Consider the following 25,372-nt stretch of genomic DNA (forward strand, 5'->3'; position numbering starts at 1 on the left):
TTATCAAAGAAACTACATTACGTCAATAACAACCTATAATGTCTTTTTATTCGTTTATTAATAAAAGCTTCAACCTTCCCTAGGCAATAACAAAATATAATTTTCATACTTTATTTTCATTAAATTTGCACAAATTGTTCAATAATGATGCTGAAAGAATTTTATGAATATAAGGAGCTTAACTATTTTAAATCAATTAATCGTACATGTCTTTCAAGAATTCGATTGTCATCAGATGAGTTTCTGAACATATTTTTTATTTCTGTGCACTGTAAATAATTTTATATCGTTCTTTATATAAATGGAAGGCGATAATCAAAGTTTATTTTATAACCAAACATAAAATGTCTCTATTCAATAGACTCTAGACCAATTAGGGATCATTTCTTTTGATTGACGCGTTCACAGCATAGAATAGATCGCACAAATGTGTATGGTACCACTTCGACAAATTAATGTTTATCCACCATTAATTAGAAAATGGTTGATTAATTGTATTACCACTGGTCGGTAGGATTACCACTGAATTACAGCTGGTTCATCGATACTGGGCAGATTTATCCCCTACGAAGGATTCCGCGTTATTTCCATCGAAATATATCACTATTCTTTATTTCTTTCAACCTTAACGATCAAGATATCACGTGCCGCCTGTGACGCAACTACTGTCCATTGAAAATGCTTAAATCTTTTTTCACGTTCGTAGCTAGCAGAATTATTTCCAACTACTGAACCAGAAATTAAATTTTTATGGCTCTAATTTGCATGGATAATCTGGCATCATTAAACGTTTTAATTAAAACTCGGGACATGAATATCGTCGAAAGGATTCATCGAAGTGTATAAATACTGTAGGAACCATATGAATTCTAAATCACTTAATTCCTAAGCGCATAATTTTTCGTTTAATGAAGCTAATTTGTCATTACCAATTTATATTTAAAAACTGGAAAAATTGATAACCCGATTTGAAGACACTATTAATAAATTACAATGTTTATTAACATCTCAAATGAAAAATGCATCACAGTTTTAATATTTCGGTAGTATTGTGCATTTCATACCTACTCCTAGACTTTGTAGAATAATCGTAGATCCTTTCCAGAATGCAACGCATTTTAACAATAAAATAAAACACATTTGTAACCTACTCAGAACTTCTGTAACAAAGAGACGTCTGTCTCCTCGAGGCACATTCAAGAAAGTCAGAAGCAAAGAAGCAAAACTTTTCTCAAAGTTATCATCTTCCGAATGGTTCTTATTAAATAACTTTCGAAACTACGTGAAGAGAAGGCACAATTGTGACGAGACTCCGAACGGTGATATCCATCTACCAGAGGTACGTGCATAGAAAATAAAAAGCGATCGGGTGAACAGAGATCAGGCGATGCGCGTAAATTTTATCCGAAAAATAAAATAATTGTTTACGGTGTTGCACGGTCTCGTCGTAATTTTCATGGAGCGACGTTTATGGAGCCGACCGACGAGCGGCGTGTAACAATCATCGAGGTGAAATATCGGCAAGAGCGTTGGAACACGCCGAAAACCGATGCAACACACCCTCACGAAATTCTCTCAAGCCTGGCCGAGCAACAGGTGTCATTTGTGCGCCTTTAACAGTCTTTTCGAGCTTTAACTAGATCGATAACTTCGTTGCCTGCAGACTATTCCGGCATTCTTTAGCGGGAACATTCGATTCGATCACTGACAATTGCGCTTCGTAAGATCGGTATCTTTTACACGCATTGAAGCTATTGTTCTACTTAAACGAGCTATTTGAACAAACGTGAAACGAATTTCGATGGGTCTCAAGATCTCGAAAAAGCATTGCAACAACAAGTTTCTTCCTCACCGTTGCATTCATGGAACTCCTGTAGTCTATTCCTTGAAAGGAAAGGTGCATGTAGAATTATAAATCACAAAAATCACAATATTGGGAAACAAATAGAGAAGTGAAAATTAATACAATCGCATAGTATTATAATAATAAACACTTTATTAAAAAATATAAAGCATAAAACATAAACATTTGGAATAACCTCGGCCACAATGCAGGACTACAGATTAGAATTCTCCTTTACAAGATTGTATAATGATCTTCTCAAAATTATTTCACAATAAAAAGCTCCAACAATTCACCTCAAAGTTCAAAATGTCATTTTCACTTTCAAAATTGAAAATAATTAATCTCCGCTCAATTCTTTCGAAATACTGATTACGGCAATTAAAGAACACGATTCACTCTCAATCGAAGGGAAAAATAAGATAATCAACTTACGAAGGAGGCGGCAGATGTAATTGACCGGGAAAGTACGGGTCGTGGAAGGGTACGGAACTTTTCTGCGGCCGTGTACTCCACGCGACGCGGTTCCTTTTATTCGCCAGCGATTCCGTGCATGTATCTGCGGTCCCCGCGCGTAATTTATGCCCCAGGTTCTGCTGGACATGCACGCTCGCCGCGGATAATCGGTGTAATTACGAGTGATCGAAAAGCAAGGCGATTTTCGGATCGTGCGCATTAACGCGTGCAACGAAATTAACGCGGCCACTTTTACGTGAGAACACTCCGCAGTTTACGACCCCTTCCGCCCTCCCCACCTCCCAATCCCCCGGCACCCGTCAACCAGCCTGCCATTGCCGCCCGCGTCTTTATTTATTTTTACGACTGCGACAACTTTATCCCGCAATTGCAATGAGTCTGCGAAACAGCGGCGACGTCTATGAGAGGATGCTGCCTTTCATGTTAACAATCAGATACTTATTTTTATATATTTCTGTACGCCATCTGTTACGTCCTCGTAAAGGTTTGACCAAAGTGCTTCGAATCTCCAGTTTTAAAACACTTTTAACTTGATTTTCGAAATGGAAATGAAAAATTCATGCAAACAGTTTTCATACTGTTGTTTGAACAAAGCATTTCGGTTGGTAACATAAGGGTTAACTTACTGTTTGACAACCAAAATGTTTGTATTTATCTACGTATTAGTATTATATTTTTGAGTAAATTCTTTATTTTCGAAGAATAAATCGACGTAAAGATACTTAAACAATGTAGTCTAAATAATTAAACGATGTTTATATTTTTTGTACAAATTTAAGAACGAATTTTCTTGGTGGTCTATGGAATAAACTGAATTCTGTGGATAAGAATAATATAAGATAAGATGCAAGAAGGTTGAGAGAGCAATCTCTATGAAAAGTGTTGACATTTCTGTTTCTGTTTCGTTATTAAAACGATTTTATGACCTCTATTACCTATAATGACCTATAACTTAATTACGCTACATATGTATTATCTATACGCGGATATGATATAAAAAGCGAATGCAATAAAAACATTATGATACAGACGGATAAGTATTTTCTAATACTTTATATACCTCTGTATTCGAAAATAATGTTCCCATCGGGTGACTGATTCGTAAGGATTCTTTCCTCGCTTAAGAGTTCCACGATGAAACGGATTTCACAAGCGACCGAAGCATCGATGTAGTTTTCACAGAGCAGTTGGCCAACCGGATGAACGAAAATTACGTTGGCCGTGTGTAACGCGAAACGCGCGCGCGGATTTACGACGGCGATGGCCAGTTACCGTTGATTAATAATTACTTCATCGCGGGCAAAGACGGTACACGACACACGGGAAGGAACATTACCGGAGGATTTATCGGTACCCCAGTTGATTTTTAATTCTGGAGAATGCCTTATATGTCTCATCGATCTATATGGAGTTGACGAATTTACTTTATGAAATAATACTGATAAACTGTTGCGCGGAATGATACACCTATGGTTATAGGTGCGGTCGTTTGGGGAAAGATTGATGGGGTAACGCGACGATCGACAGATGTTAATATATCTTTATCGAGGTTGCAGTTAGATGAATGACGGAATCGGGATGTCCTGCGCCGGGGAAATTGATTGCACACACTTTGGCAGGGGACAGAAAATCTTTATTTCGACAGAAATAATGAATGAGAGATAAGAAAATTGATACTTAACATATTGAGTTCCGTAGTGGTCACTGATGATCAACACTTTTGATTTACTCGGAAACAATTATTATATGTATGGTAATTGTTCTTGAATAAAACTGTTTAACAACGTAAGTTGGTAATAGTGCAATGTAAGCATTGCGATGCCAGATAATTAATAATTAATCCTATTTATCTTCACTACGAAAGTATAAGCTTTACATAAAACAATTAAAATTTCATTCCAGTTAACGTTTTAACAAACTTTCATAAGACATTATTTCCATGGCGGGACAATGATTTATTATTCTAAATTTTTAGAATGCGGATAAAGACACTGCATACATTAAACGAATACATGGTTGTTTAAAAACCGTATCATCAACGATCATCTTACAATCGCGATGCGTTGCAAGAGTTATCTACGAGAAACAAAATCGAAAGTTTCTCTTCGAGCCCAACTCGGTTAAAAAATAAAGAAACCAGCTGCTGTCGAAATAAATTATACAAAACATAATAAGCTGCTTTAACGATTGCCGCAGACAAATAAACCTGCGATGGGCGACGATGATCATCGCATTGTCACCGATGTAACGAGACAGCGAGAGAAGGGGACGGCGGTCGGGCAATTATGCCGTGATTCTTTTTGCGTTTTCGGCGCGGTGTGGCGGGCGCCTATCGGCTCGAAAACGAGGCATAACGAGCGTTTAATGGCTGGTCCCACCTCGCGGCCCGATTTCGATCGATCAGCCCGGGCAAAAAGATTTAATTAACCGCGCGGAAAACTGGGTCGTGCGATAATGATGCACGACGGAGCGCCGAGGACGCGGAAAAAAATCGTCGGCTCTACGCGTCGTCGAGACGACGACGACGACTATTGTCATGTTAAATGCGGTGTTCAGCCTTGATCGACCGTGAAACAGCGTCCGGCTAATCTCGAGAAAACTTTCACACCCGCCGGATGATTGACTTTTTTCTCTCGTTTCGCCTGTAGCCAATATTTACCGACGTTGTTATATACACACCCGAGATGGAATTTGTAATTAGCCATTCTTCTCTTGCGAGACGACTCTCGTGGAAAATTACGTGAACCTTCGCGGGGTAATTAGAAATTAAATATAACCGGTTCAATGTTTCTCCTTTTGATGAACAGGAGATTTTGAGAGGACCGATCGATCGTCACTTGGTTCTCTCTGTGAAATTTTTGACTACGTTGATCCCTTGTGACTTGCCGTTGATTGTAGTTAGCACAATTTTCGGGATGTAAGTTAATTATGAAGTTAAAATTTTGGTTAAGAAAATACGAATGTTAACGCTTTGTCTTATGACATTTTTTATGAATGTTCTTGGAAAGATTATCTTAACTGCTTCAAAAATTAGCTTGATAATAGAAAAATAGTATTTAATTTAATTCGAATATATATCAACATTTAGATTTATAAGCTTCCCTTGCTTGTCTTATAATATCGTGTCAGATTGCAATGAAAATTTTAAACTGAATTTGACAAATTTGAATGTTACTTATTTCTTTGGCCATACATCGAATATTACTTGTCTGTTATCAGTCGTGTATAAAGTAAACGTAGACATAGAATAAACATAAAGTCTTTTGTTTGTTTAGTCAATTATTCACGACAAAATACGTTCATCGAGCACGGATGTAAAAAAAATCATAATACGAGTTAACCCACTAGAGACGAATTACATATCAGGTGAATAATATATTACTTAAAACTCCAATCACACACAGAAATAAAGTAAAACTTACTGCTCTGAAAAAACATATATCGGTTTCAAGTCGAGTCCTCAAAATAAGTTTTCATGAGACAACAAATATTCATTCTAAATTCTCAATCTAAACCAAAGAGAAATTCTAAAAATCTCTGTAATTAAACATTCATATATAAATTGAGACTGAACCCCCTCAAATTCCATTTACCTTTATAAATTTACTAATTTAATATTAAAAGTAACCATTTTTTTCTACCAATTTTAAACACTTTGGAACGGTCTTTTTAAAATACCCTGCTCTCGAATGGGTTAACCGATGTTTACCCGATGTCGTTTCTAACTGTAACGCTTTACGTATGAGTTCGAAGAAACGCAGCGTCGATAAAGCGGCGCGGCGGTGACACGACGCGACGAGACGCGACGCGATCATGGTTTTGTTTGTCTTTGTACGTAGAAGTATGTACCTTTCTCCAAAGCAAGTCACGCGCGAGTTCCGCGCGTTCTTACGCGCTTGCGTAATGCGTAATCGTCGGACGACGCGAAAAAAAGAGGGTTATCCGCCTCAGTGCCGTACGCCGCCGCCTTTCTCCCCTTCCACGATCACGATCTATCGATCGTTGCGCGCGCGTGAGAGAGCGACCGACCGGTGCTCGATCATCGATCGTTTTTTGGTTTTCATACCGGTGACAAGTTTTTCGTGGACAGACCGGCTGAAAATTTCGTGTGCAGCTCATCGATCGATCCATCAATCGATCGAACATCTCGAGGACCACCTCCGTTCACGGCGCGGGTCGCTTTCGTTTTTAAAACAATAATTATAATAATCGGTCTTCATTACAGACACAATCATTACCCATTTACACCGGGCCTCCACAATACGGTATCGCGTGTGACAATGTGTTTGGAGACGTTAAGTGCATTTTAATATTTTCCGACTGGCCGATCAAGCGATACCCGTGGACCACCAACGTTCGTTGCAGACCGCTTTCATTTTAAAATAATAATTATTGTAATCGGTCTTCCTCTCTTGGGACAATCATTATACATTTGCGATGGGTGTTCGAAATGAGAAATGGAGTTCATTAATATTTTCTGAAATATTCAATTTTCATCTTGCGTTACTGCAGATGATGTAATGCGATGCATAAATGGGATAATCCGGTTGCCGATACAAACGGACTGAAAATGTAATAAAATGAAGAAAAGTTATAGCATGTTTATCAATTTCTACGTGTTCTTCGACTACAGAAGTACGATTTTAGCAGTGCAACTGGAAGATAGAGTTGTTTCAGTTGACTTTTTTTGAAAACGATGCTTAATGGTACATCGGGGACCGGAAGTAGACATAATTTCATATTCGCAACTCATACCCTGAAGGCTGGACTTTTTGAACTCTGGAAATATGTGACGCTGAGCACGCGAATATTTCACCTGTAATCTCCAGGCGCAAGGATTTGTTTGTTCCTAGCACGCGTATAATGCTCAGCCCACGCTATAGGCTTTAGATTCACTTCGGAAGCTTCGGGAAAGTGGGAGAATATATTTGAGCGTATATTTCAAACAGAATGCTCGTTGTTTACAATTTCCTTGGCGTGAAAAATTATCTGAAGATTAAATCAATTCGATTTTTCGTCGAACATAAAGAAGACATTTGTTAATTGAGCTTATAGTCTTCTCGTAAGTAAATAGAGACATAAATAGTTCAAATTCAAAACATCTTTCTTCATTTTGGGTTATTATCGTTTTTACGATAATAATACCTCTATATATACTAATACCTCATATTTTCCTTTAAACAGTTTACATTTGCTGCATAATAAAGTAGGCCACTGGTTATCACGCTAAACATGGAGCCAAGACGAAAATTGCAACATATGAAAGAATTTTGCAGCAGGCAGGCCCAGATTAAAATGGCGAGAGCGTGCCACGAGGAGCGCGAAATTACCATTATTCCCGTCAGGCTTTCGTCGCGCGCAGAAATTTCGCGACGATACTCCTTGATCGCGTCTCATTTGCGAGGCAGCCCCGTAAAGAGTGGATTTTTATGCAGGGCTAAAATGTACAGTGCGAGGTCGTCTGGTCGAAAAATATCGTCGTCGGTCTCTCAACGGCATGATGAGAGATTTACGGTTCCAGATGGCCAGGAATACAATAAAACCTTGCCGTTCACGGAGCTTATGTTTCTGGTAAAGATCGCTACTTGCATAGTTTAACTATTACCTATTATCTATGTAGTTTAATTTATCTATTATTCTAATACAATATAAATGTAACATGTTACGTATATCTAATTTATCTATTACCGATGTAGTTTAATTTATTATATTATTATATAGTCTAATTTATTTATATTCTCTGTCTCATTAATTTGGAAAAGAAGTACCAAAGTTTATCTTTCCTACGTAATTTTGATACGATATAAAAAAATATTAGTAAAAACAATATAGCTTTGCGATCTAGGATTAACAAAACTGAATTAGGGAGGAAGAGCTGTTAAATTAAAGATGTAAACGTAAATTGAAACTTTTATTTTGAAGGTACGTTGAAAAATAATACTTTCAATGAGAATTCTTCCAGTAGATGTTAATATGGAGAATGCAGAAGAACAAATGCCAAATATAAACAGTGAATGTGGTTAGAGAAACTGATAAATTCAAAAAGCTAACAATTTCGGCCATGAATAATCGAAATCAACGTCCTGAAAAGTCAATGCTAAAACGAGGAAGTTAAAAATTAAATTCAGTTTCCATCGGTTACCGCAAATAAACAAAACATTCTGTAATCTATAAAAGAAGTTACAAATTTGTAATTCTCATGAGTAATGCAAAACCATGATTGGTAAAATCGAGAACTGTTGTTCCATATACAGTAGAACCTCGATTATTCAATTTAATTAGGCGACTAACAGATAAATAGAGATTTGCAAAATTTATTCGTATAACCTTAAGATATAATTTGCGAATCTAAGTTTTCATTTTCATTTATTCATTTAACGGACAGATGCCATTTAGTACAAAAAAGGAAGTGATATAAATGAAGGGTAAGGAGTTTACAAAGCAAGAGTATTTCAATATAATACAATAGATAATAAAGTAATAAGCAAAAACGAAATTAAATTTTAAATCTGAAATTTCACTCAGCAATTAGTTTTTCGCAGAGCTTTTCAAGCTATTTAAATTTCCGGAAAATATATCAACTTGATTGCTAAATGTGTTAACTTCTGTACATATTCCGGTAAAATTATTGTGTGTGAGTAACCAAGATTTTGAACAATCTAGATAGCGAAACATAGTAACTTGGCTAATCAAGATTCTACTGTACCATTCAGTGGGAACCAAAGAATCCGCGTCGATGGGAACGTGGCGACTCTCGCGGGATTGGGTACGTTTCCGGGTACGTTCTCTGGCGGGATTTTCGCTTCTATGCGCTTCCGGTGCTCGTAAACGCGAGGACGGTCAAGAATGGGCCGACTTCTCTTCCCTGCTCGCAGCTTGCTCGTAACGGACAGTCTTATTTGCAGCTGACAGAATCTCTGGTGCTCCGAGCGAACTCCACAACCTTTTTCGATCCTAGCGACCAAGGAAAATCTAAAGGTACACCTAGAAAGTAATTTGTGATATTCTTTTCTAATAGCAACTTGTGGAAGTGCTCACGCTTCTATGTTATTTTATTATTATCGTAAGTAGATTGAACTTGCTGCTAGCAATCTTAGATGCTTTTATATGCATTATGAGAGTCGATTAGAAAATCAGTACGGTTAGAGAGTTAAATTAGAAAGAAATTGTACCTCTGTACCTTAAGCGAGCATATACTTTCGTCTAATATTGAAATAAATATTCCAAGATTCTTAGATACCAGTTACCATTGGTATTTTAAAACTCTGGTATAAACGAGCGATGCTTTATTTTAGTTAGAAGAGAAATCTGTTCACTGTAGAACTAAAATGGATTTTCGAAATACAGGTTCATTGTTCCTTAAGGGATTGTGTACCGAATGCAGTTGTTTATCGTTAACGTCGGTGTTTGTATATTATAATAATTGAATGTAAATATTGCTTTGGGCTGGTTTATAGGAGACTCCTTGGGGAGGAACTGTAGCTGAAGGCTGCTTTTAGACCTGCAAAACCATTTCCGCGGGTTAATTCCATTTATTCATAACCATTATTAAAACACGACTATGACAGTCGAGGTAGAATGTAAAAATAATTCCAAACTGTACTTTCGTTGAACGGATCAATGAATTCTACGCAAACCATAAACAATCGCAGAACTGAGGATACATACATTTATACCAATCTAACTCAAATTAACTTATACAATCCTCCCTGCTTCATTCCAAATACACAAAGAACTTCTACAAGTTAGTGTTACAATATACGAACGATCTCGCAAACATCGCAAGTGTATCGACCAACCGTCCTCAAAGAACTATCATAAGAATCCTTGCGAACGAAAGGTGGTTCATTCAGTCGTAAAGGTTCGCGTTTCAATTAAACCGGGAAAAGCGTGGCCGAGTTCCGCGCCCTCCCTCTTTTTCAAACACGTTTTCGCGGGCTAGTGCTCATGCGCCAGGCGGGCACGTCGGGCGGAACACGAGACTGTGAATGGGACGACGACGCTGACGGCGACGACGCTCGACGTACGAGCTGCGAGGGAAAGAGGACGAGCAGAGAGAACTCAGTCTGGCCGCGCGCGCCCACGATCACTGTCGACCGCCGGTCTCACGTCGTTCTCCTCGCACCGGCGCGGGACGGTCGTTTGAATTTCGAACATTTCACGCTTTTCGACGCTCGCCTATTGCCCCGTATTTATAGCGTTCTTCTTCAGCATCAGATCACCTTGACAACCGAGAAACTGTTCGAAAGAAAGAAATCCACGATAGGTCCGAGCAGTGGACGTTAACGAGGATTTTCGGTTTTTATTTTTGTTTGGACGGGCAGTTCTCGCGTGGGAGAGTCGATTGACGCGAAATGCGCGTGAACTAGACGGGAGACGTTGGCTGGCCGCGGCGTTTTCGTTACTCCGATTCGCCGCACCGATTACGGGCCGCATTCTCTCACGGAAACGCCGCTCGCGAATTTCAATCGTTGCACTCTAGGCTCGCTCGCTCGCTCGCCGCTGGAATGCTTTAATTTCTTCCGCGGTCGGTGTGTTATCGCGATCGGCCCGCCGCTTCTGGTCCATCGCACCGCCGCGCGCTGCCTCGCGGAGAATGAGACTGCTGGTATCGGTCTGCCCGCCGGTGTTCGAGAGTTTCTGAGGACGGCTGACGTCTCCGCTGCGTTGTTGATCGGAAACAAGACGACCAAGGTAAGGGCTGCAGTCGGTGCGTTCGCTCCGATTCCCTTCGAATTGGTTGTCGAGGATTTTTGAAAGTTTACCAAACAGTTTCTTTTTGGAAAACAATTGGTACTATTGTTCTGAGATTTGTGTGTTTTCTTTTAGATAGCTGCGAAAGTACTTGTAACCTTTTTATTTTATGTAGAACCGAGTGTATTTCATTTAGTGCTAATAGCTAATTTTATATACCTGAGTCAGTTGTGCATGGTTGACACAACGAGATATTGAAAGGAAACGTTACTTGCAAGTTTTCATTTTTTAATTCTTTTCAGTCTTGAAATAACTAGTCTAATTTCATTGCGTCGACTGCATCTAATTGCACCATTACCCTATGATTTCTTTCGCAATTGCATTCGCTTTAACTATTTTATCATTAATAATTTACAAGAAAGCAAGAAGAATTCTATGTTCGCCTTATGATTAAAAACCGATAATAAGAAAATAAGGTTTAATTCAATTCAAGTAATATTTGTGATTGCTAACCTCTGTTCAAACATTTTGTCGCAACTCTATCACAATCTCATAAAACAAACGGTTAACACGACACTGTATAAAGCAAGAATCAGTACAACTATTTTTCCATCACTCACCAGCACCGATTCGTGTCAACCAAATCGCCCGATTACGCTATAAAAGGGCAACAATATTTTACCTCCCTATCGGAAACCAGCAGCAGTAAGCACGAGAATGTCGCCGGAAGGGCTCGTAACCGTTCCGGTCTGTGCACAATCGGCCGTTTTCCCTTGGAAACTCCGAAAACTTCGGGGCGACCCGTAAATGCCATTAAAGTGGGTCAAAAGCAGCAATCGGGTTCGAGGCGGCGAACAGGCGAAACGAGAGTCGCTTCGACATTCGGAACAGAAAATAGAGAAGCAAGACCTACGATCCGGGCTGGCTTATAAGCTGGCAGAAATAAAGGAAAGAAAGGGAAGAAGAGAGGCGGCGGAGAAAAAGGGAGAAAAAAGAGAATAGGAAAGGAGATCGGGGACACAGCGGAGGGAAAGGATTCTAGTGGCTGGCTGCCGGGCCGTTTGTGAATGACTGGCGCGGGCGCAACTGTTGCCACGTGCCGACCGAAACTTGGCCCGATAAATCACGTTAGGGAGATCTCGGGAGCGAAAACGCCTCGGTAGTCACGCTGCCCGCCTTCGCAACAACTCCAATCCGAGCCCGAGAATCTCGAAATTCGCCGAGGCGGCACCTGTCACTGGCCGTACGCGATCGACCAACGTGATTAAACTTTTATCGAGAAAGGTGTCAGAGAAGCGAAGAGGTCCGCACTCCGAAAGATACCACGCCCGGCTTTTTCTCTCTCCCGCTGCTGACTGGTTCGGGAACGCATTAACCGACTTCGAGGCTCACTCGGATGACGTTTACGAGGGGAGAAAAATTGTTTTCGTAAATTGAACACGGGTAATTCTCCGTCTTTCCGACCGAGAGTTCCGCCTCGTCACCTCCGTTAATTGAAATTATTTACGTAGCAACCTTTTTTTGCAAAGCTCTGTGTGTTTTCGGGGGATCTAGGGGAAACCGATGCAATGGATAATTAAGATGCCTCGCCTCTGATTTCTCGAGAGACATCAGATAGTATCGCGATAACCGCGGAAACACGACGCGTTCCTGAATCGTTAAAAGATTGGGGTTTACATAACGAATTTTGACTTAAGCTGTTTACATAATAACAGCGTACAGTGTACGTTGTTCGATTAATACATGAATTACACCGGAAAGTAAATCCTCTTAATTTTACGGCTTCGGTCCTTTCGTTCACAACGGATGCTTCGGGAATGAATTATCCCCTGATTACCCTGAAAGATAAATAAAAACGTAAGGAGCGCGTTTTAATTCCGATGACCGCACGGATGTCTTCCTTGACGTTTAAATCCTCGTTTCCCTGGGCTACTGCACAGCATGGACAACAGATCATCGCGGGATGGCGATTTCATTCGGATCGTACGAACGTATTCCGTGGAATTCAAGAACGAGCGTTAAACTCGCGTTAGAAGAACGTTAACTGCGCGCATCTGCGCCGGTATATTGCATCGCGAGCGTAAACGTGAAATAAAGGCGCGCGAAGTTTCAGACTAGTTACCGCGGAGGAGCGCCCTCCTTGATGAATCCATATCTTCGTTGGGACGAAGACATTTTCGCGTCGTGAAAAGAAATAGATTTTGGAACGAATAGAATAATATGATACAAGTTTTATTATTTTTACCGAGAACCTTCTCGCGCGCGTTTGGTTCTGCTTATCACGTTTTTTTCGCAAAATCGTTAATCCATTTGACATCAGTCACAGTTACATGTTTTTAATCCTATATTCAACAAAATATGCCATCAACAAAATCTAAAACATTGTGAAGGGAGATTAACACAGAACGTAAAGTCGTTTGTACGGCCGATGAAAAAGGACGAGATGCTTTTTCTCGCTAGAATGCAACAACGAGCTCGCTCGTCAGGAATTTCGACGCAGAATAGACACAAACAACAGCCCGAGGCCAAACTTCTCGGCTGTCGTTCAGCGTCTCTACGAAAATAAACTGTACAATAAATGTAGAAACCGAGCGTGTATCGCGCGTACAACGGAGGCTATTGCGATTTCTAGGAAATCGATGACACATTACGGTACGGTTCCGCTGCAGTTTTCGCTGATGCAGTAGCTGTGGTTACTTTGGTCGGCAAACCGCGATAACTGGGAAAAATCGGTAAATTGTAGGAATAAATGTTTCTTGAATTTGAAATACTCGCGTTTATTTAAACTGTTTCTCGAGGTTCTGATGGAAATGACTGAATTGTATAGTTTATTATTTTTTATTATTTATTCGTTTATTTCATTAATTACATTTTGTTGTATCTATAATAGTCGATGATACTGATTTGATGCCATATAATTTGATCAACGCTATCAACTTCGAAAGTATGCTCAATACACAAATGTGAGGGTATTCGAGAAGTAGAAACGGTGAGCCATGAACGGACACACGAGCAATGTTAAAATCTCGGAAACGGAGCGTTTTACGAAGAATTTTATTTCACATTTCTTTCTGCAAGGTTACTCGAGAATATAATGGCATTACACTAGATACATTTTCCTCGGGCAATTCAGAGTGTCATCTGTACTTCGAGGAAAATATCTCTAAGACATGGCTCGAGGCTTTTCCGATGAACAATGAGGGCTCTTGCAACCGCAGAATCTCATAAATTATTCCCTGAACAACGTGCGACGGACTTATCGAACAATTATGTTGATCGTCCATTATCCATTCGGCGCGTTGACTAATTAGAAAATGTCCAACGAATAGAAATTGAACGCATAGCCCGAGGTCCGCGTCTACCGTTGACGCAACCTCGAGGCTCGGGGCGTGCCTAAAATTCTCTATGTAACACCATGTGACACAGATTCGAGATCACCTTTTTCGAAAGTCGGCCCCCATGATCGCAGTTGAGTCACTTTCAGCCGCTCTAGAGCCCGAGATATCCCCATCGTGAATCGATTGCTCCGGCGATCGCGATCGTCGTTCATCGGGCTAAGCTCCGATAAAGATCGAGAAAGTTCACCGACGAGCGTCTCTTGGAAAAGTGGTTTTAACAATTTTCTTACTGTCGATTGCTTATTGGCTTCTAGAAATCTACGATTAATCGCTGGGAAACTTTCAATCAATATTTTCAATAGAAATTTCTGTATCAGCCGTGAGCCAACGAATAGCTTTTATCCAAATTATTCTGATAACTTCTTTTTAGAAATTTATTATTGAAGAAGCTAAGAAAACTTGTATAGAATGAAACAATATAAAATACGATATCGAAGTTCTTTATAAACGAAATAATCATCTATTCGATACGAAGCTGCAGAAATTTGTTTGTAAAAGCATCATACGCTATAAAGATCCATAGTTTAACTATACAACTAATGAGTAAATCAACCTTATGAAGATTCTCAAGGACTGATTGATCACTCGAAGTGTCGAAAACGGTGGCTCCGTCGTGAATCGAGTAGGATCCATTTTTAGTCCACCGGTAGATAGTGGATTTGTAAACGAAACAGATAAATTTGGGAATTGCCGCTCGTAAATCCCATGGAAAAAAGGTACGACCGTTTGACCTCGTCCATATTTCGCTCGGCTATGGCCGCTGTCACGCTTGTCTGCTGACGATCCCCCGAACCACGGCCATGTAGGAATATACGCGTTGTTATCCAATAGTATTCGCAGAAGCTGCGCCACTTGTTCCCATAAGAAATTGTTATGAAAAAGGAGCCGACAAAAGGGACTGCCTTATTCCGCTCGATAGACCTTATCAAATTCCATCGGGTTGCAACACGACAAGGTCTCTGACATGCAGGCTACTCCGGGCAACCTTACGAGCAATCCTTTTCATACGTTTCGCGTATCTTCCCTCCATTCCGAGATCTTTCGTCTCCCTTCACTCTGAACTGTCTTCTTCTTTATTCTTCTCTTCGCTAATCAGTAGATCCGAAGCAGAAAAACGTACGTCTGTCTCTTTTATTCACTGTCAAAATCAACTTGATATTCTAAGAGCGACGTAACAAACCCATCTTGTTTGCTAGGGAGTGATGTTCTGCATGACGAACTATAAATTGATATTACATTGCCTTTACCATCGAATAATTGGACATTACTTCTACAAGTAAGTCTCAAAAGTATTGATATTTGATATTAGTGTGATGGTTCCGATGGCAAATTACGTCACAGGTAATATGCAAGTAAGTATAGTAGAATAGGAGGAGAAGGCGAATCAGATTGGAAGATTGGGAAAAGAAAAGTAAAAAGATTGAAGAAAATAATGGAGAGAATAGAGCAAAGGAAACATTGCTATCATAAATGCAAATGTTATAAATAAGCTAAGTAAGTATAGAGTAAAGATGTAAAAATGTAATTACACAGAATAAAGGGAGAAGAGATTATTCATAATCCAAAAGAGAATTGCGAAAATCGAACTGACTAGAGAAATAACAACAATAAATTCAAAATACAACACTTCAATCAAGCATACTCAATTAACAATATTTTAACACATCGAATGCAGCATCGATTCCTAGAGACCACCAGTATCAAATCTGAAGAACAATATTTCATAAATCACAGAATATTAACAAATTTGTTCGCGTCTTTGCAATGATAAATGATGAATAATATTAAAACATTGAAAACAAACATATTTCCGTTATATCTGTCCCCTACATATAAACGCAATTGTTTCATTTACGTGCTACCTACATGGACAGCAAAAACAGCTCCGCCTCTAACGCGTTAACCAGTTAACTGCATTTGACGAGTATACATGTCATCTTAAAACCTGAAACTATACTAATTTTTTCAACAATGAATTCTTTATTTCTCCACATAAATTCCACAGTTAACGGGTTAAAATCGATTTCCTTGAAAAAACGACATTTCCTTTATCCCCATAATAAAAGCCGCGGACTTTTCGCGGTGCAGTGAGCTCGCGAACACGCGAAGGCCCGATCGTGAGCGTCAGACCTGCTTCAAGCGAGAGTCGGAATCTCGGCTAATCAACCGCGTGTCACTCTTACGTCATCGTCCCGCAATTGCACACCGGCAGCGGCAGCGACGACGTCTCGGGCAATCAATGAAGGGAGCCCGTCGGGCGTCGAGGTTTCTCCAGCTTCCAGTCGTTAAAGTACCGTTCCGAGTGAAACGATGACGCGCGGATGGCGGAAGCGCGGACGCGGACGCGCGGTTATCCCGTTTCGCGCCGCGTGCACGCGCCAGATTTCGCGGGACACTCGAGAGAGCGCGTTTTCCTCAGCCGTTTGGTCGACTCGCTCGCTCGCTTTCGAGAAACTTCTAAATATAGTCGACGGTGCGTACAACGTGTTCCACATATGTAATAGCGAGCGTGTCTCGCTCGCCGCCACCGGCCACAACAACAACGCCTGGAACGCGTATCGCGGCGAATTGTAACGCGCCCGGAGAATACCCGAAGGCGACCGTCCGTCAGTGTTCCAAGGAAATAGTAATAAAAACTGTGCAACCCGGCTACATTACTTTCTCTTGCGACCTTGGCGGACTGCCGGGCCGCGCGCGGATTTCGAAAACGCCTTTCCTCGGGACTTTTCATTCGCCGAAACCGATTCGAAACCCTAAACACTGCATTCAAGTTTCTTGAGTTTGGTGAACTGAGGCGAATCGATGATACTTGCACCGTTTGGCTTCTGGATTCGTAATGTAGTTAACAATGGTGTAGATTAAGCGTTGAAATCATTAATGGAGATGAAAAATTGATATTAAGAAACTTAAATGACGATAAGTAGAACGCTAAGATTTCAAATATCAATATTTCTAACTTTTCTGAATTTAGATAAGGTATTTCTATCACTTAACCATCGGTGTAAAAGGTGTACACTAAACTCACATTCCCTTTACCTATGCGAGTTATTTACAGTAGAACAGCTCTAATCGAAGAATAATCTATTCCGTTAATTAAAGGGATCAACAGGATATCCCCACAGATTTCTCCAATCTTATCGCCATTGTGGGTCTTCCCCGGTGTTCTAGGAAGCCCCGGCGCCCGAAGGAAAAGGCACTCGAAACGGGGTCCGCGTAATTCCGATGGTATCGGAGCGGGCACGCCGGGAACAGTGTGATTACACGCGATAAAGCGCGCGTTAGGCGGAATATTTATATACTGTAGCACGATAAGGGCGGGAAATTTATCCGGGACAAGCGGAAATACGTATGCGGCTCGGTGGGGGTGAGCAACGTTGTTCCCGTCCCGTGCACCTGTCGCGCGTTGAACGGTCTCGATTGCCGGGGCAGCGTAGGGAACACGACTCAAGAATTTTCCCTCGCGCGAAACGTAACGGGGAAGCAACAAGCGCGCGCACTTTCTTTTCCGGAACGTTGAAAGTGACATCGAGCGCGAAAGGAATAAAACAGGACTCATTAAGGATGTGCTAATGGCCGCAACTTTTAGCGGTCCACCTTTCGTGAACGTCACGAGTCACGGTACATGTCGATTGTTCACAGCGTCATAAATCTGCTTCAGACGCTTAATATCCTCTCATTTATTGCTCGAATCCCGATTCTCCTTTCACAATCGCCTACCGACCGGATATTCCGCAGAGCAAGAACATCTGTATTTAATCGGTGTTGTACCGGGTGTCCTCGTAATAGCGTAAACTCTGGAATGGGGTGCTAGTTTACGAGAAAATAAATTGGAACGGTGGAATGCACTCGTGGTTGTCGCTCGTTTTCGAGGAATAAGATTCGTTGACATATTAAGGGTACACATAAGTCGTCAATCTTGTTTAGATAGCTGAATAAATTTAAGCTGATGTAAATATATTTATTCGTGAGGATGGCTTTTTTACGATATTTTGCAAAGTTTGAATGTGAATTTATATTTTTTAGCTAATTAATAAAAAAATTATCACTAATTAATATATTTAAGTCAGCTTAAATTTATTCAGCCATTTAAAAAAGATTGACAACTGATGGGTGCCCCTAATATTTATGGTAAATGTGACTTTTCATGAATATTTGGAAAAAAGGTTAGGTCTTTGTCAGGTCTTGGTTAGGTTATTTGCATAAATTGTAAAAATCCTTGAGGAAGATAAATCTAGGAAATAAAAGTAATTTAGTCACATTTTCACGGAAACAAACTGTAGCGAGGAACGTTAAAAAATGGGTAAATACGTGAATCGATAATAAGGAACACATTACAGTCCAAGGTACTCAACAGAAATAATAGGAAACAAACCACATTATCCCAACACCAACGTACGAATCGTAAAGAGCAAGCCCCGACAAGCAATCCAAAAAACCGGGTCACTAAAAAATAATCCTCCCGTTATGCGTGACGCCGGCAACATAAGATCGCGAATAATCCACATTATCCCGGAGTGTCCGATTTTTCTCAAGAGCTGATTCTTTATGGGATTCGAAACCTCATTCCGTAATTTCGACTCGTTTTTTCATAAGCAATCACCCCCACACCGTTGCGCCGCGATTACACGGGACGCCCTACAACATAAAGCGAAGTATAAAACCGAGGAGAACCGGGGAATAACGAGTCGGCCAGGGGAACGCGGCGGAAATCGGCCCGGTTCAATTTCCATAACGATTAAGAGGATTGGCCCGGTTTAATGCCCACGGTCCCTCTAAAGTTCCACCGAAATTGATAAAGAAGGTCTGGTAACCGGGTCCTGATTCGGTCACATGGGATCGATAAGGCGAGCGAATGATAACCCGCCAATTAAAAACAAGCGACGCGTTGCCGCTACACTCAAAGCGGTAGAGAGAAGCCGATCCGCGAATAAAGACGTCGCAAATCGAACGGAACCTTTCCGGCCGGCCTGGGAATTGCACAACCGGCTGGCCCGTTGACTAATTAGCGAAAGTCCGGTCGCCTATTTCGCCGGGCCGAAAATCGAGCGGTTCGCTCGTCGATAAAGAGTAACGAGCGTTCGGTCCGACCAGATGAAATCTCGCGGGCCGATTTAAAACCGTGTCGAGCCACGCGCGACAGACCAATTGGCCGCTCGCGGCTTGATTAATCGGCTATGGCCGGGATACGTATCGCGTTAGGACCGGCGGCGCGGCGCGGTTCGGCTCGCGTTTCACAATTAACATGTAAATCGAGGATGAAAAATACCCGGCCGGCAAAGAAAGGTGGTCGACGTCAATTTCATGGCCGGCACCTCTTTTTTTCGGGCGCGGCTTGAAAAATGCTGAACAATGTTATCCCACGCGCAGATAAATCTCTCTATAGGGGAGAACCCGGCTGCTCGCGTTCGAAACGTAACACCGAGTTCCTCCGATCCTTATCTGGTTAATTATTGCTGGGTACCGAGAGGCGCGACGCGTCCGCGTTCCGCGCCCCCGGCGGATATAATTCCGACCGTAGCCGCCCCGAAACCCCTCACGCGCCCATTTCGATCGATCGCCATGCATCCGCCCCGGAGCTGAATCAATTCCTTCGGCGCATCGGCTCTCGCGTGCGGCTTTAACGTGTACACGCGTCCACCTTGTTAATTACAACGGCGCGGCCCAAAAGTTGCGTTAACGGTCGTTGTCGTCGCGCCGATGTTAAGGATCGAACGCGTTTTCGTTGACGACACGTCACGCTTTCCTTTGCACCAGGCTCTCCGGAATGTATCACGTGTCACGATCTTTATTATGGGTAATTTGATGTCTTCACGAGTATGTTGTATGATAATTATGTTGATGCGTGAACCTCGGGGATTGATGTTTGTTATGACTGGACTGGTAGTTTGTTAACTCATTGTCAACCGGTCACTGATTAACTCGTGTTTGCGCTTATATTAGCTGTTTCAATGTTTGAAACGCAGAACAATATAGAATATTGCAAAAGCAAAATGTTCGAAGTTTCGGAATAATAATTGGTAACATGAGATAGCTTCTGCGTAAATGTACCGGTCAACAGTGTGTTGAAGTCAGAGAGGTTTCAGCGCCAGTTTACTATTTTAACAGAGTTTCTTTGTGGTATTGAGTTGATTATAAACAAACTGTTTTCTAAATCATTTTTTCAGCTTTATATTGTATTACATTTAATAACTGTAATTTTAATCTATAGTTTATCTACGTTGCTCGTGGTGTTGCGTACCGAACTGGACTTCACGGGTTTTCCCGTTTAGATAGCAGATGATGTAAGAACCAGTGTTGGACATATCACTTAAAAATCTCCGGTACCTTTTATCGTAATGTTTAACCAGCTAGTTTTGTTCACAAGATATATCGTCAAACAATGTCATTCATGAGGTGCTACAGACGAGATATTTTGCAGTGCAATATCGTTCATATGACGCTTAGGTAATATCTTACGCTCACTTCCTTCAGTATTTATACAAAATGTCACTCATCAGTTACTTTGGACATTCCATTTCTAAACTATCAATTAATTAATTTCTACACTAATAATTACGACATTGTATTACAACATATTTCCTCGATAGCAACTCACGAACGACATTGTTTGTCGAAACATCTCGTTCACAACATCTCATAAACGAAAGTGTACATTAGTTACCTCGTTCCGACAAACGAAGGTGTTGATTATCCCCGAAAATATTTACCTCGACACGAATAGTACTCTTCCAGGACTCAGCGATCTGAATCATGGCTTAGTTCTTCGTCGTTCGAAGATTACCCTTTTTTCCTTCTCCGAGACACCGGCAAGCGTTACGCGGAAAAAATGAGAGGATAAAAGTATGCACGCGAGTGACGCGTGAAGTCTAATTATAGTCTATTGTCTCATTTGCGGTGGCGCGTTGATCGCAAACCCGAACGGAACCGTCCGTTACCTATTATTAATAGTGCTCTATTTTAATAATTCGTCAAAAAAGACGAGGTCGCACGCGGCAAGACGTTAAGCGTATAACTGTTCACCGACGGCTAATTATGTAACGGGGAGAAGGTTGTTTAGAGCACCCGCGAATGCCACGGGCGGAAAAGAAGAAAGGATTAGCGTTGAGTCACCGGCCGTTGATTAATAACGCCGCATCGGACGGCCGATGCGATCCGCGCAGATAAATAATTGTTTTACTACGATACCAGCTCGTGGGAAAACATCTGACCCGCCGGGAATACGGGACGCGTTCGCGAAACATCGCCACGATCGAGAGTTATCCTCGTTCGATCGTATGTATATTCATGTGCTCGATTGTCACAGTTTATTGGCGAGCTGAGAAATTATATTTGGATTCAGTCCTGAGTTCTAGAATAGAGTGAATGGGGTTTGATCAGCTTGACAATCGAATTTAATTATTATTTATGATTAGCAGTGTGGATTAACTCTTTGCATTATGTTAACCTATTATCCGTGGAATTCAATTTCAGACATCTCTGACAATGCTCGTAATGAAATCAAGTAATGAATTGTATACTCCTCTAACGCAGTTAACTGATTAAAGTGGATTCTTTGTGAAAATTTTGCGTGGAATTTTAAATATTAGAATACTATTCACTTCGATTGGGAGTATTTCCAGCTTATCAATATTCAACTTTCGTGACAGTAATTTCACTGGAAATTTATTATTAAAACTGATAAACAGTGTTAACTTAATCTGAAGAAACACATGGAGCTTGAGATTATCATATTGCTACAAAGGGCTTAGACGTTTAGTTCTTCTAATTCCAATTTTTACTTTAGACTTCAATCAAGTACCTTTCATTACCGAACAATAGGAATGCATTCAGTGAAACATTTAGAACCCTTAATTTGTTCTGAAACCATGCAACGCTCTAAACTTTCACATAATTGATCAATGTACTCACTAACGAGATTCGTATTATCCACTTCATTCATCTTCTCAGCGTTCTTCCAAAAATTGTGGAGTTCCTATAACAAGGTTTGACCGATCTAGACATGAAAAAATGGCTCGTCAACGGCTCGTGTCGTGCCCGCAAACAGTCTCATACCACCACAACAATTCCCTAGAAAACCAGGGACAAAGGGAGAATTGTAGTGGTCCAGCGGTTGCGGTGAACGCCGCGGCGAAATGCAGGAAGAGGAAGTGCGCCACTCCATAGGAGATTGATGGTGTTTATTGCAACCCCGTCGAGCTTACTGGTTTCATCCATTACCTTCCCTATATCTTTCGCCCGCAAGCTCATGCTTTTATTGGACCCGCTTGCAAATAAAAGCACACGTGCGACGACACGTGGTAGAGAGCCACGATTGCATTCCCCCGCGCGTGATGAACGAGGGAACAGGGTGCAATCTATGATAAAAGCACCCGGCAAATGTAATATAATTCCATCAACGATCGAGCAGTGTGTTCTCAGCACTGCGATTAACCCTCTCACCGAACGACGGACTAAGGAATCGCTGAGGTCCAAATCTGAACATCACTGTTTCCAATAGAGGTTATTTATATAATCATTAATACACTGCGAATTTTCGTCTATTTATATCAGATACATATATAAGACATGTAATAATATTTATACTATAGCAACTTCAATAACATCTTTATTTTAGTGTCAAGTGGTTAAGATTGTTGACAGAAAAGATGAACGTTGGTTAATTTTAAGTATTATAATCTGCTTTATTGATATTTATATTATTATAGAGAAAATTTTTTGTTTACATACTTTATTTCTTGCTATAGTTTAATTTATTTATTAATATTCATTTTCACAAGGCTAACTAACATTATTATCGTTGAAGTGAGCACAGTCATGATTGAAAATCGATCCGAAGTCTTTTGAGCCTGGGTTATATAGCTTCCTTGTGAACTTAATTAATTTGCAAAAGGTTCCTCGACTGGGCATGCTACTGGCAAACGTGGAGAGGGCTTGTCTATTACTAACGGCGATCCACGTTCTACTCGTCAAGAGCGCCGACGCGGAGACCTTCACCCTCGGCTACATCACCGGCTCGAAAAGACGTCCAGGGGACTTCGAGTATCAGCGACCCGGCTACCGGATATCCGGCGCTATATCGCTCGCCGTGGAAGAGGTAATTGAACCGCTTTCCCCTTTCCCCGAATCGACTTCGGTCGACCGCAATTAGCACGGAAGCTGCTAATTAAGAACAATGAAATATACAAATTCACGTGCGATTGTCGCCCGTTGCAACTGAAATAGAACTCGACGAATGTCCTCGGAAGAATTGTCTTCCAATCAATATTGAACTGTTTCCGAAACTTTTGTCTTTCACATGTTATTAACATTCAACTGCGTTGCGTTTATTTAAAGAATCTCAAGGTTTTACCGAGAAATATTTTAATATTTGTTCTAAAAAATTACGTTGTTGAAAACAAAAAAAAAGCTTTGTACAGTGAGCAAAGAATCGTTCATAACTTTGAACGATAAATAATCTACTAGATATGTGCAAGAACGTTGTTAACTTTTGCAGTGAAGGAAAATCAATTTTAATTGAACCTGAATTAAAGTCAAATCTTGTAGAAAGTGAAAAAAATTGTTTGCCTATTGAATATTATTAATTACGTATAAAGAAACATTAGTTGTCTACTTTGTATCTTTTTAAAGAATCCTTTCGGCACGTCAGTTTAGTGAAATAACGAATGTTTTGAATTGATAAAAATTTACTGTGCGTTGTGTGTTTTCCGCATCCGAGTTATAAAAGCTGCAAGATTCTGCCGGTGAAAATCGTTCGCGAGAAGAATCGTAGAACTTCATTAATTCTTTGAGAAGGATAAACGGTCCCGGTGTGTCGCAGGTGAACGCAGGGGAGCTCGGCAGACGCGGGCACAAGCTCGACTTCCTCGTCGCGGAAACTTATGGGGAAGAGGAGACCAGCATCCTGATGACCGCCGATCTCTGGACGCGGAACATCAGCGCTTATATCGGTCCACAGGAAACCTGCATCCACGAGGGCAGAATGGCGGCCGCGTTCAACCTTCCTATGATATCTTACGTAAGTAAAATATCTTTGATCCCCCCTTTTATCGAGGAAAGAACCATTTGATTCTTTGCGGACGAGAAAATCTTTAAAGCTTTGAGAACTTCTGAAAATTCTTTCCATAAAATTCTGAATTATGCATCGAAGTAGACAAGAAACTTACGCAGAATCGTAATAACAGAATATTAAGCACTAGAAAAGAAGAGAACCACATATCAATTTTTCATTGTTTAAATAATTCAATTATTTGTATTCAACTTTCGACTTTAGATAAAGTTTGAAGTCGATATTACGACAACATTCGACCGCAAAGGATTAATACAGAAATAAAACGAGAGAAGAGAAAAAATTCTCTCGTGGACCACCGCCCTCAACCCCTAATAGGATTCCGAATTTTCGTGAAAACATTGGAATAGCGGGGCGATACGAATCTTTCCTGCATTTTTTCGTTAGTACGGAAGGCTCTCTCGCGGATGCATTACTTTAGTGAATGCAGCTAAATCCAGGAAACCTCCCCCCGGCACAGCTACTTCCAACCCTCGCGATACGTGGGTGCAGTGTTCTGGAAGCACTCCGGTCAAGTAACAAGTTGGCGCGTGCATGCTTTTAGACTAAAACCACTTTTATTGCGGTTGCTCGTGAACGGCCGCGTATCGAAAAATCCATGGTTAGGGAAACATCCTCTTGCAGCCGGTTGTCTCATTAACTATGGACCCTCTTTTATTTCTGCATTGAATAATAACTTCCTCCGTCTACTCTTGAGAAGCTACAATTTAAAAACTTGACTCGAATTATTTTTCTTGCTTCAAATCTCGAGACTCCTCAATGATTAAAGTTATTAGTTCCAACAATGTAATCCCTTTCTATTTAAAAATTCATTATTTCCAAGTTAACATTCAAAAATTTGAAAATATTTGTAGCTGTTGAAATTTTATGTTACACGTTTGCCACGTGTACTAA

General features: G+C 40.8%; 1 protein-coding gene and 1 long non-coding RNA gene across 4 annotated transcripts in view; one reads left to right on the plus strand and one right to left on the minus strand.

The window, feature by feature from the left end:
- The window catches only part of LOC143175089 (uncharacterized), a 199,028-nt gene that overhangs the window by 151,349 nt on the left and 22,307 nt on the right, over positions 1 to 25,372 (minus strand). The gene's annotated exons all lie outside the window — the stretch shown is intronic.
- LOC116435194 (guanylate cyclase 32E) overlaps positions 10,373 to 25,372 on the plus strand; it is a 58,703-nt gene continuing 43,703 nt past the window's right edge. For 2 of the 3 annotated variants that reach the window (XR_012999722.1, XM_031994512.2), the window contains exons 1-3: positions 10,373 to 11,014; positions 23,303 to 23,506; positions 24,230 to 24,427. Coding sequence is in view for 1 of the 3 variants with exons in the window: in XM_031994512.2 (XP_031850372.2) it covers positions 23,318 to 23,506; positions 24,230 to 24,427 (387 nt within the window). In the remaining 2 variants the exon portion in view is untranslated. Of the gene's footprint in view, positions 11,015 to 23,302; positions 23,507 to 24,229; positions 24,428 to 25,372 lie in introns of those variants that run through there. The other variant, XM_076372185.1, reaches the window with a different exon arrangement.

The sequence above is a fragment of the Nomia melanderi genome, chromosome 11, assembly GCF_051020985.1.
Source record: "Nomia melanderi isolate GNS246 chromosome 11, iyNomMela1, whole genome shotgun sequence".
Lineage (NCBI taxonomy): Eukaryota > Metazoa > Arthropoda > Insecta > Hymenoptera > Halictidae > Nomia > Nomia melanderi.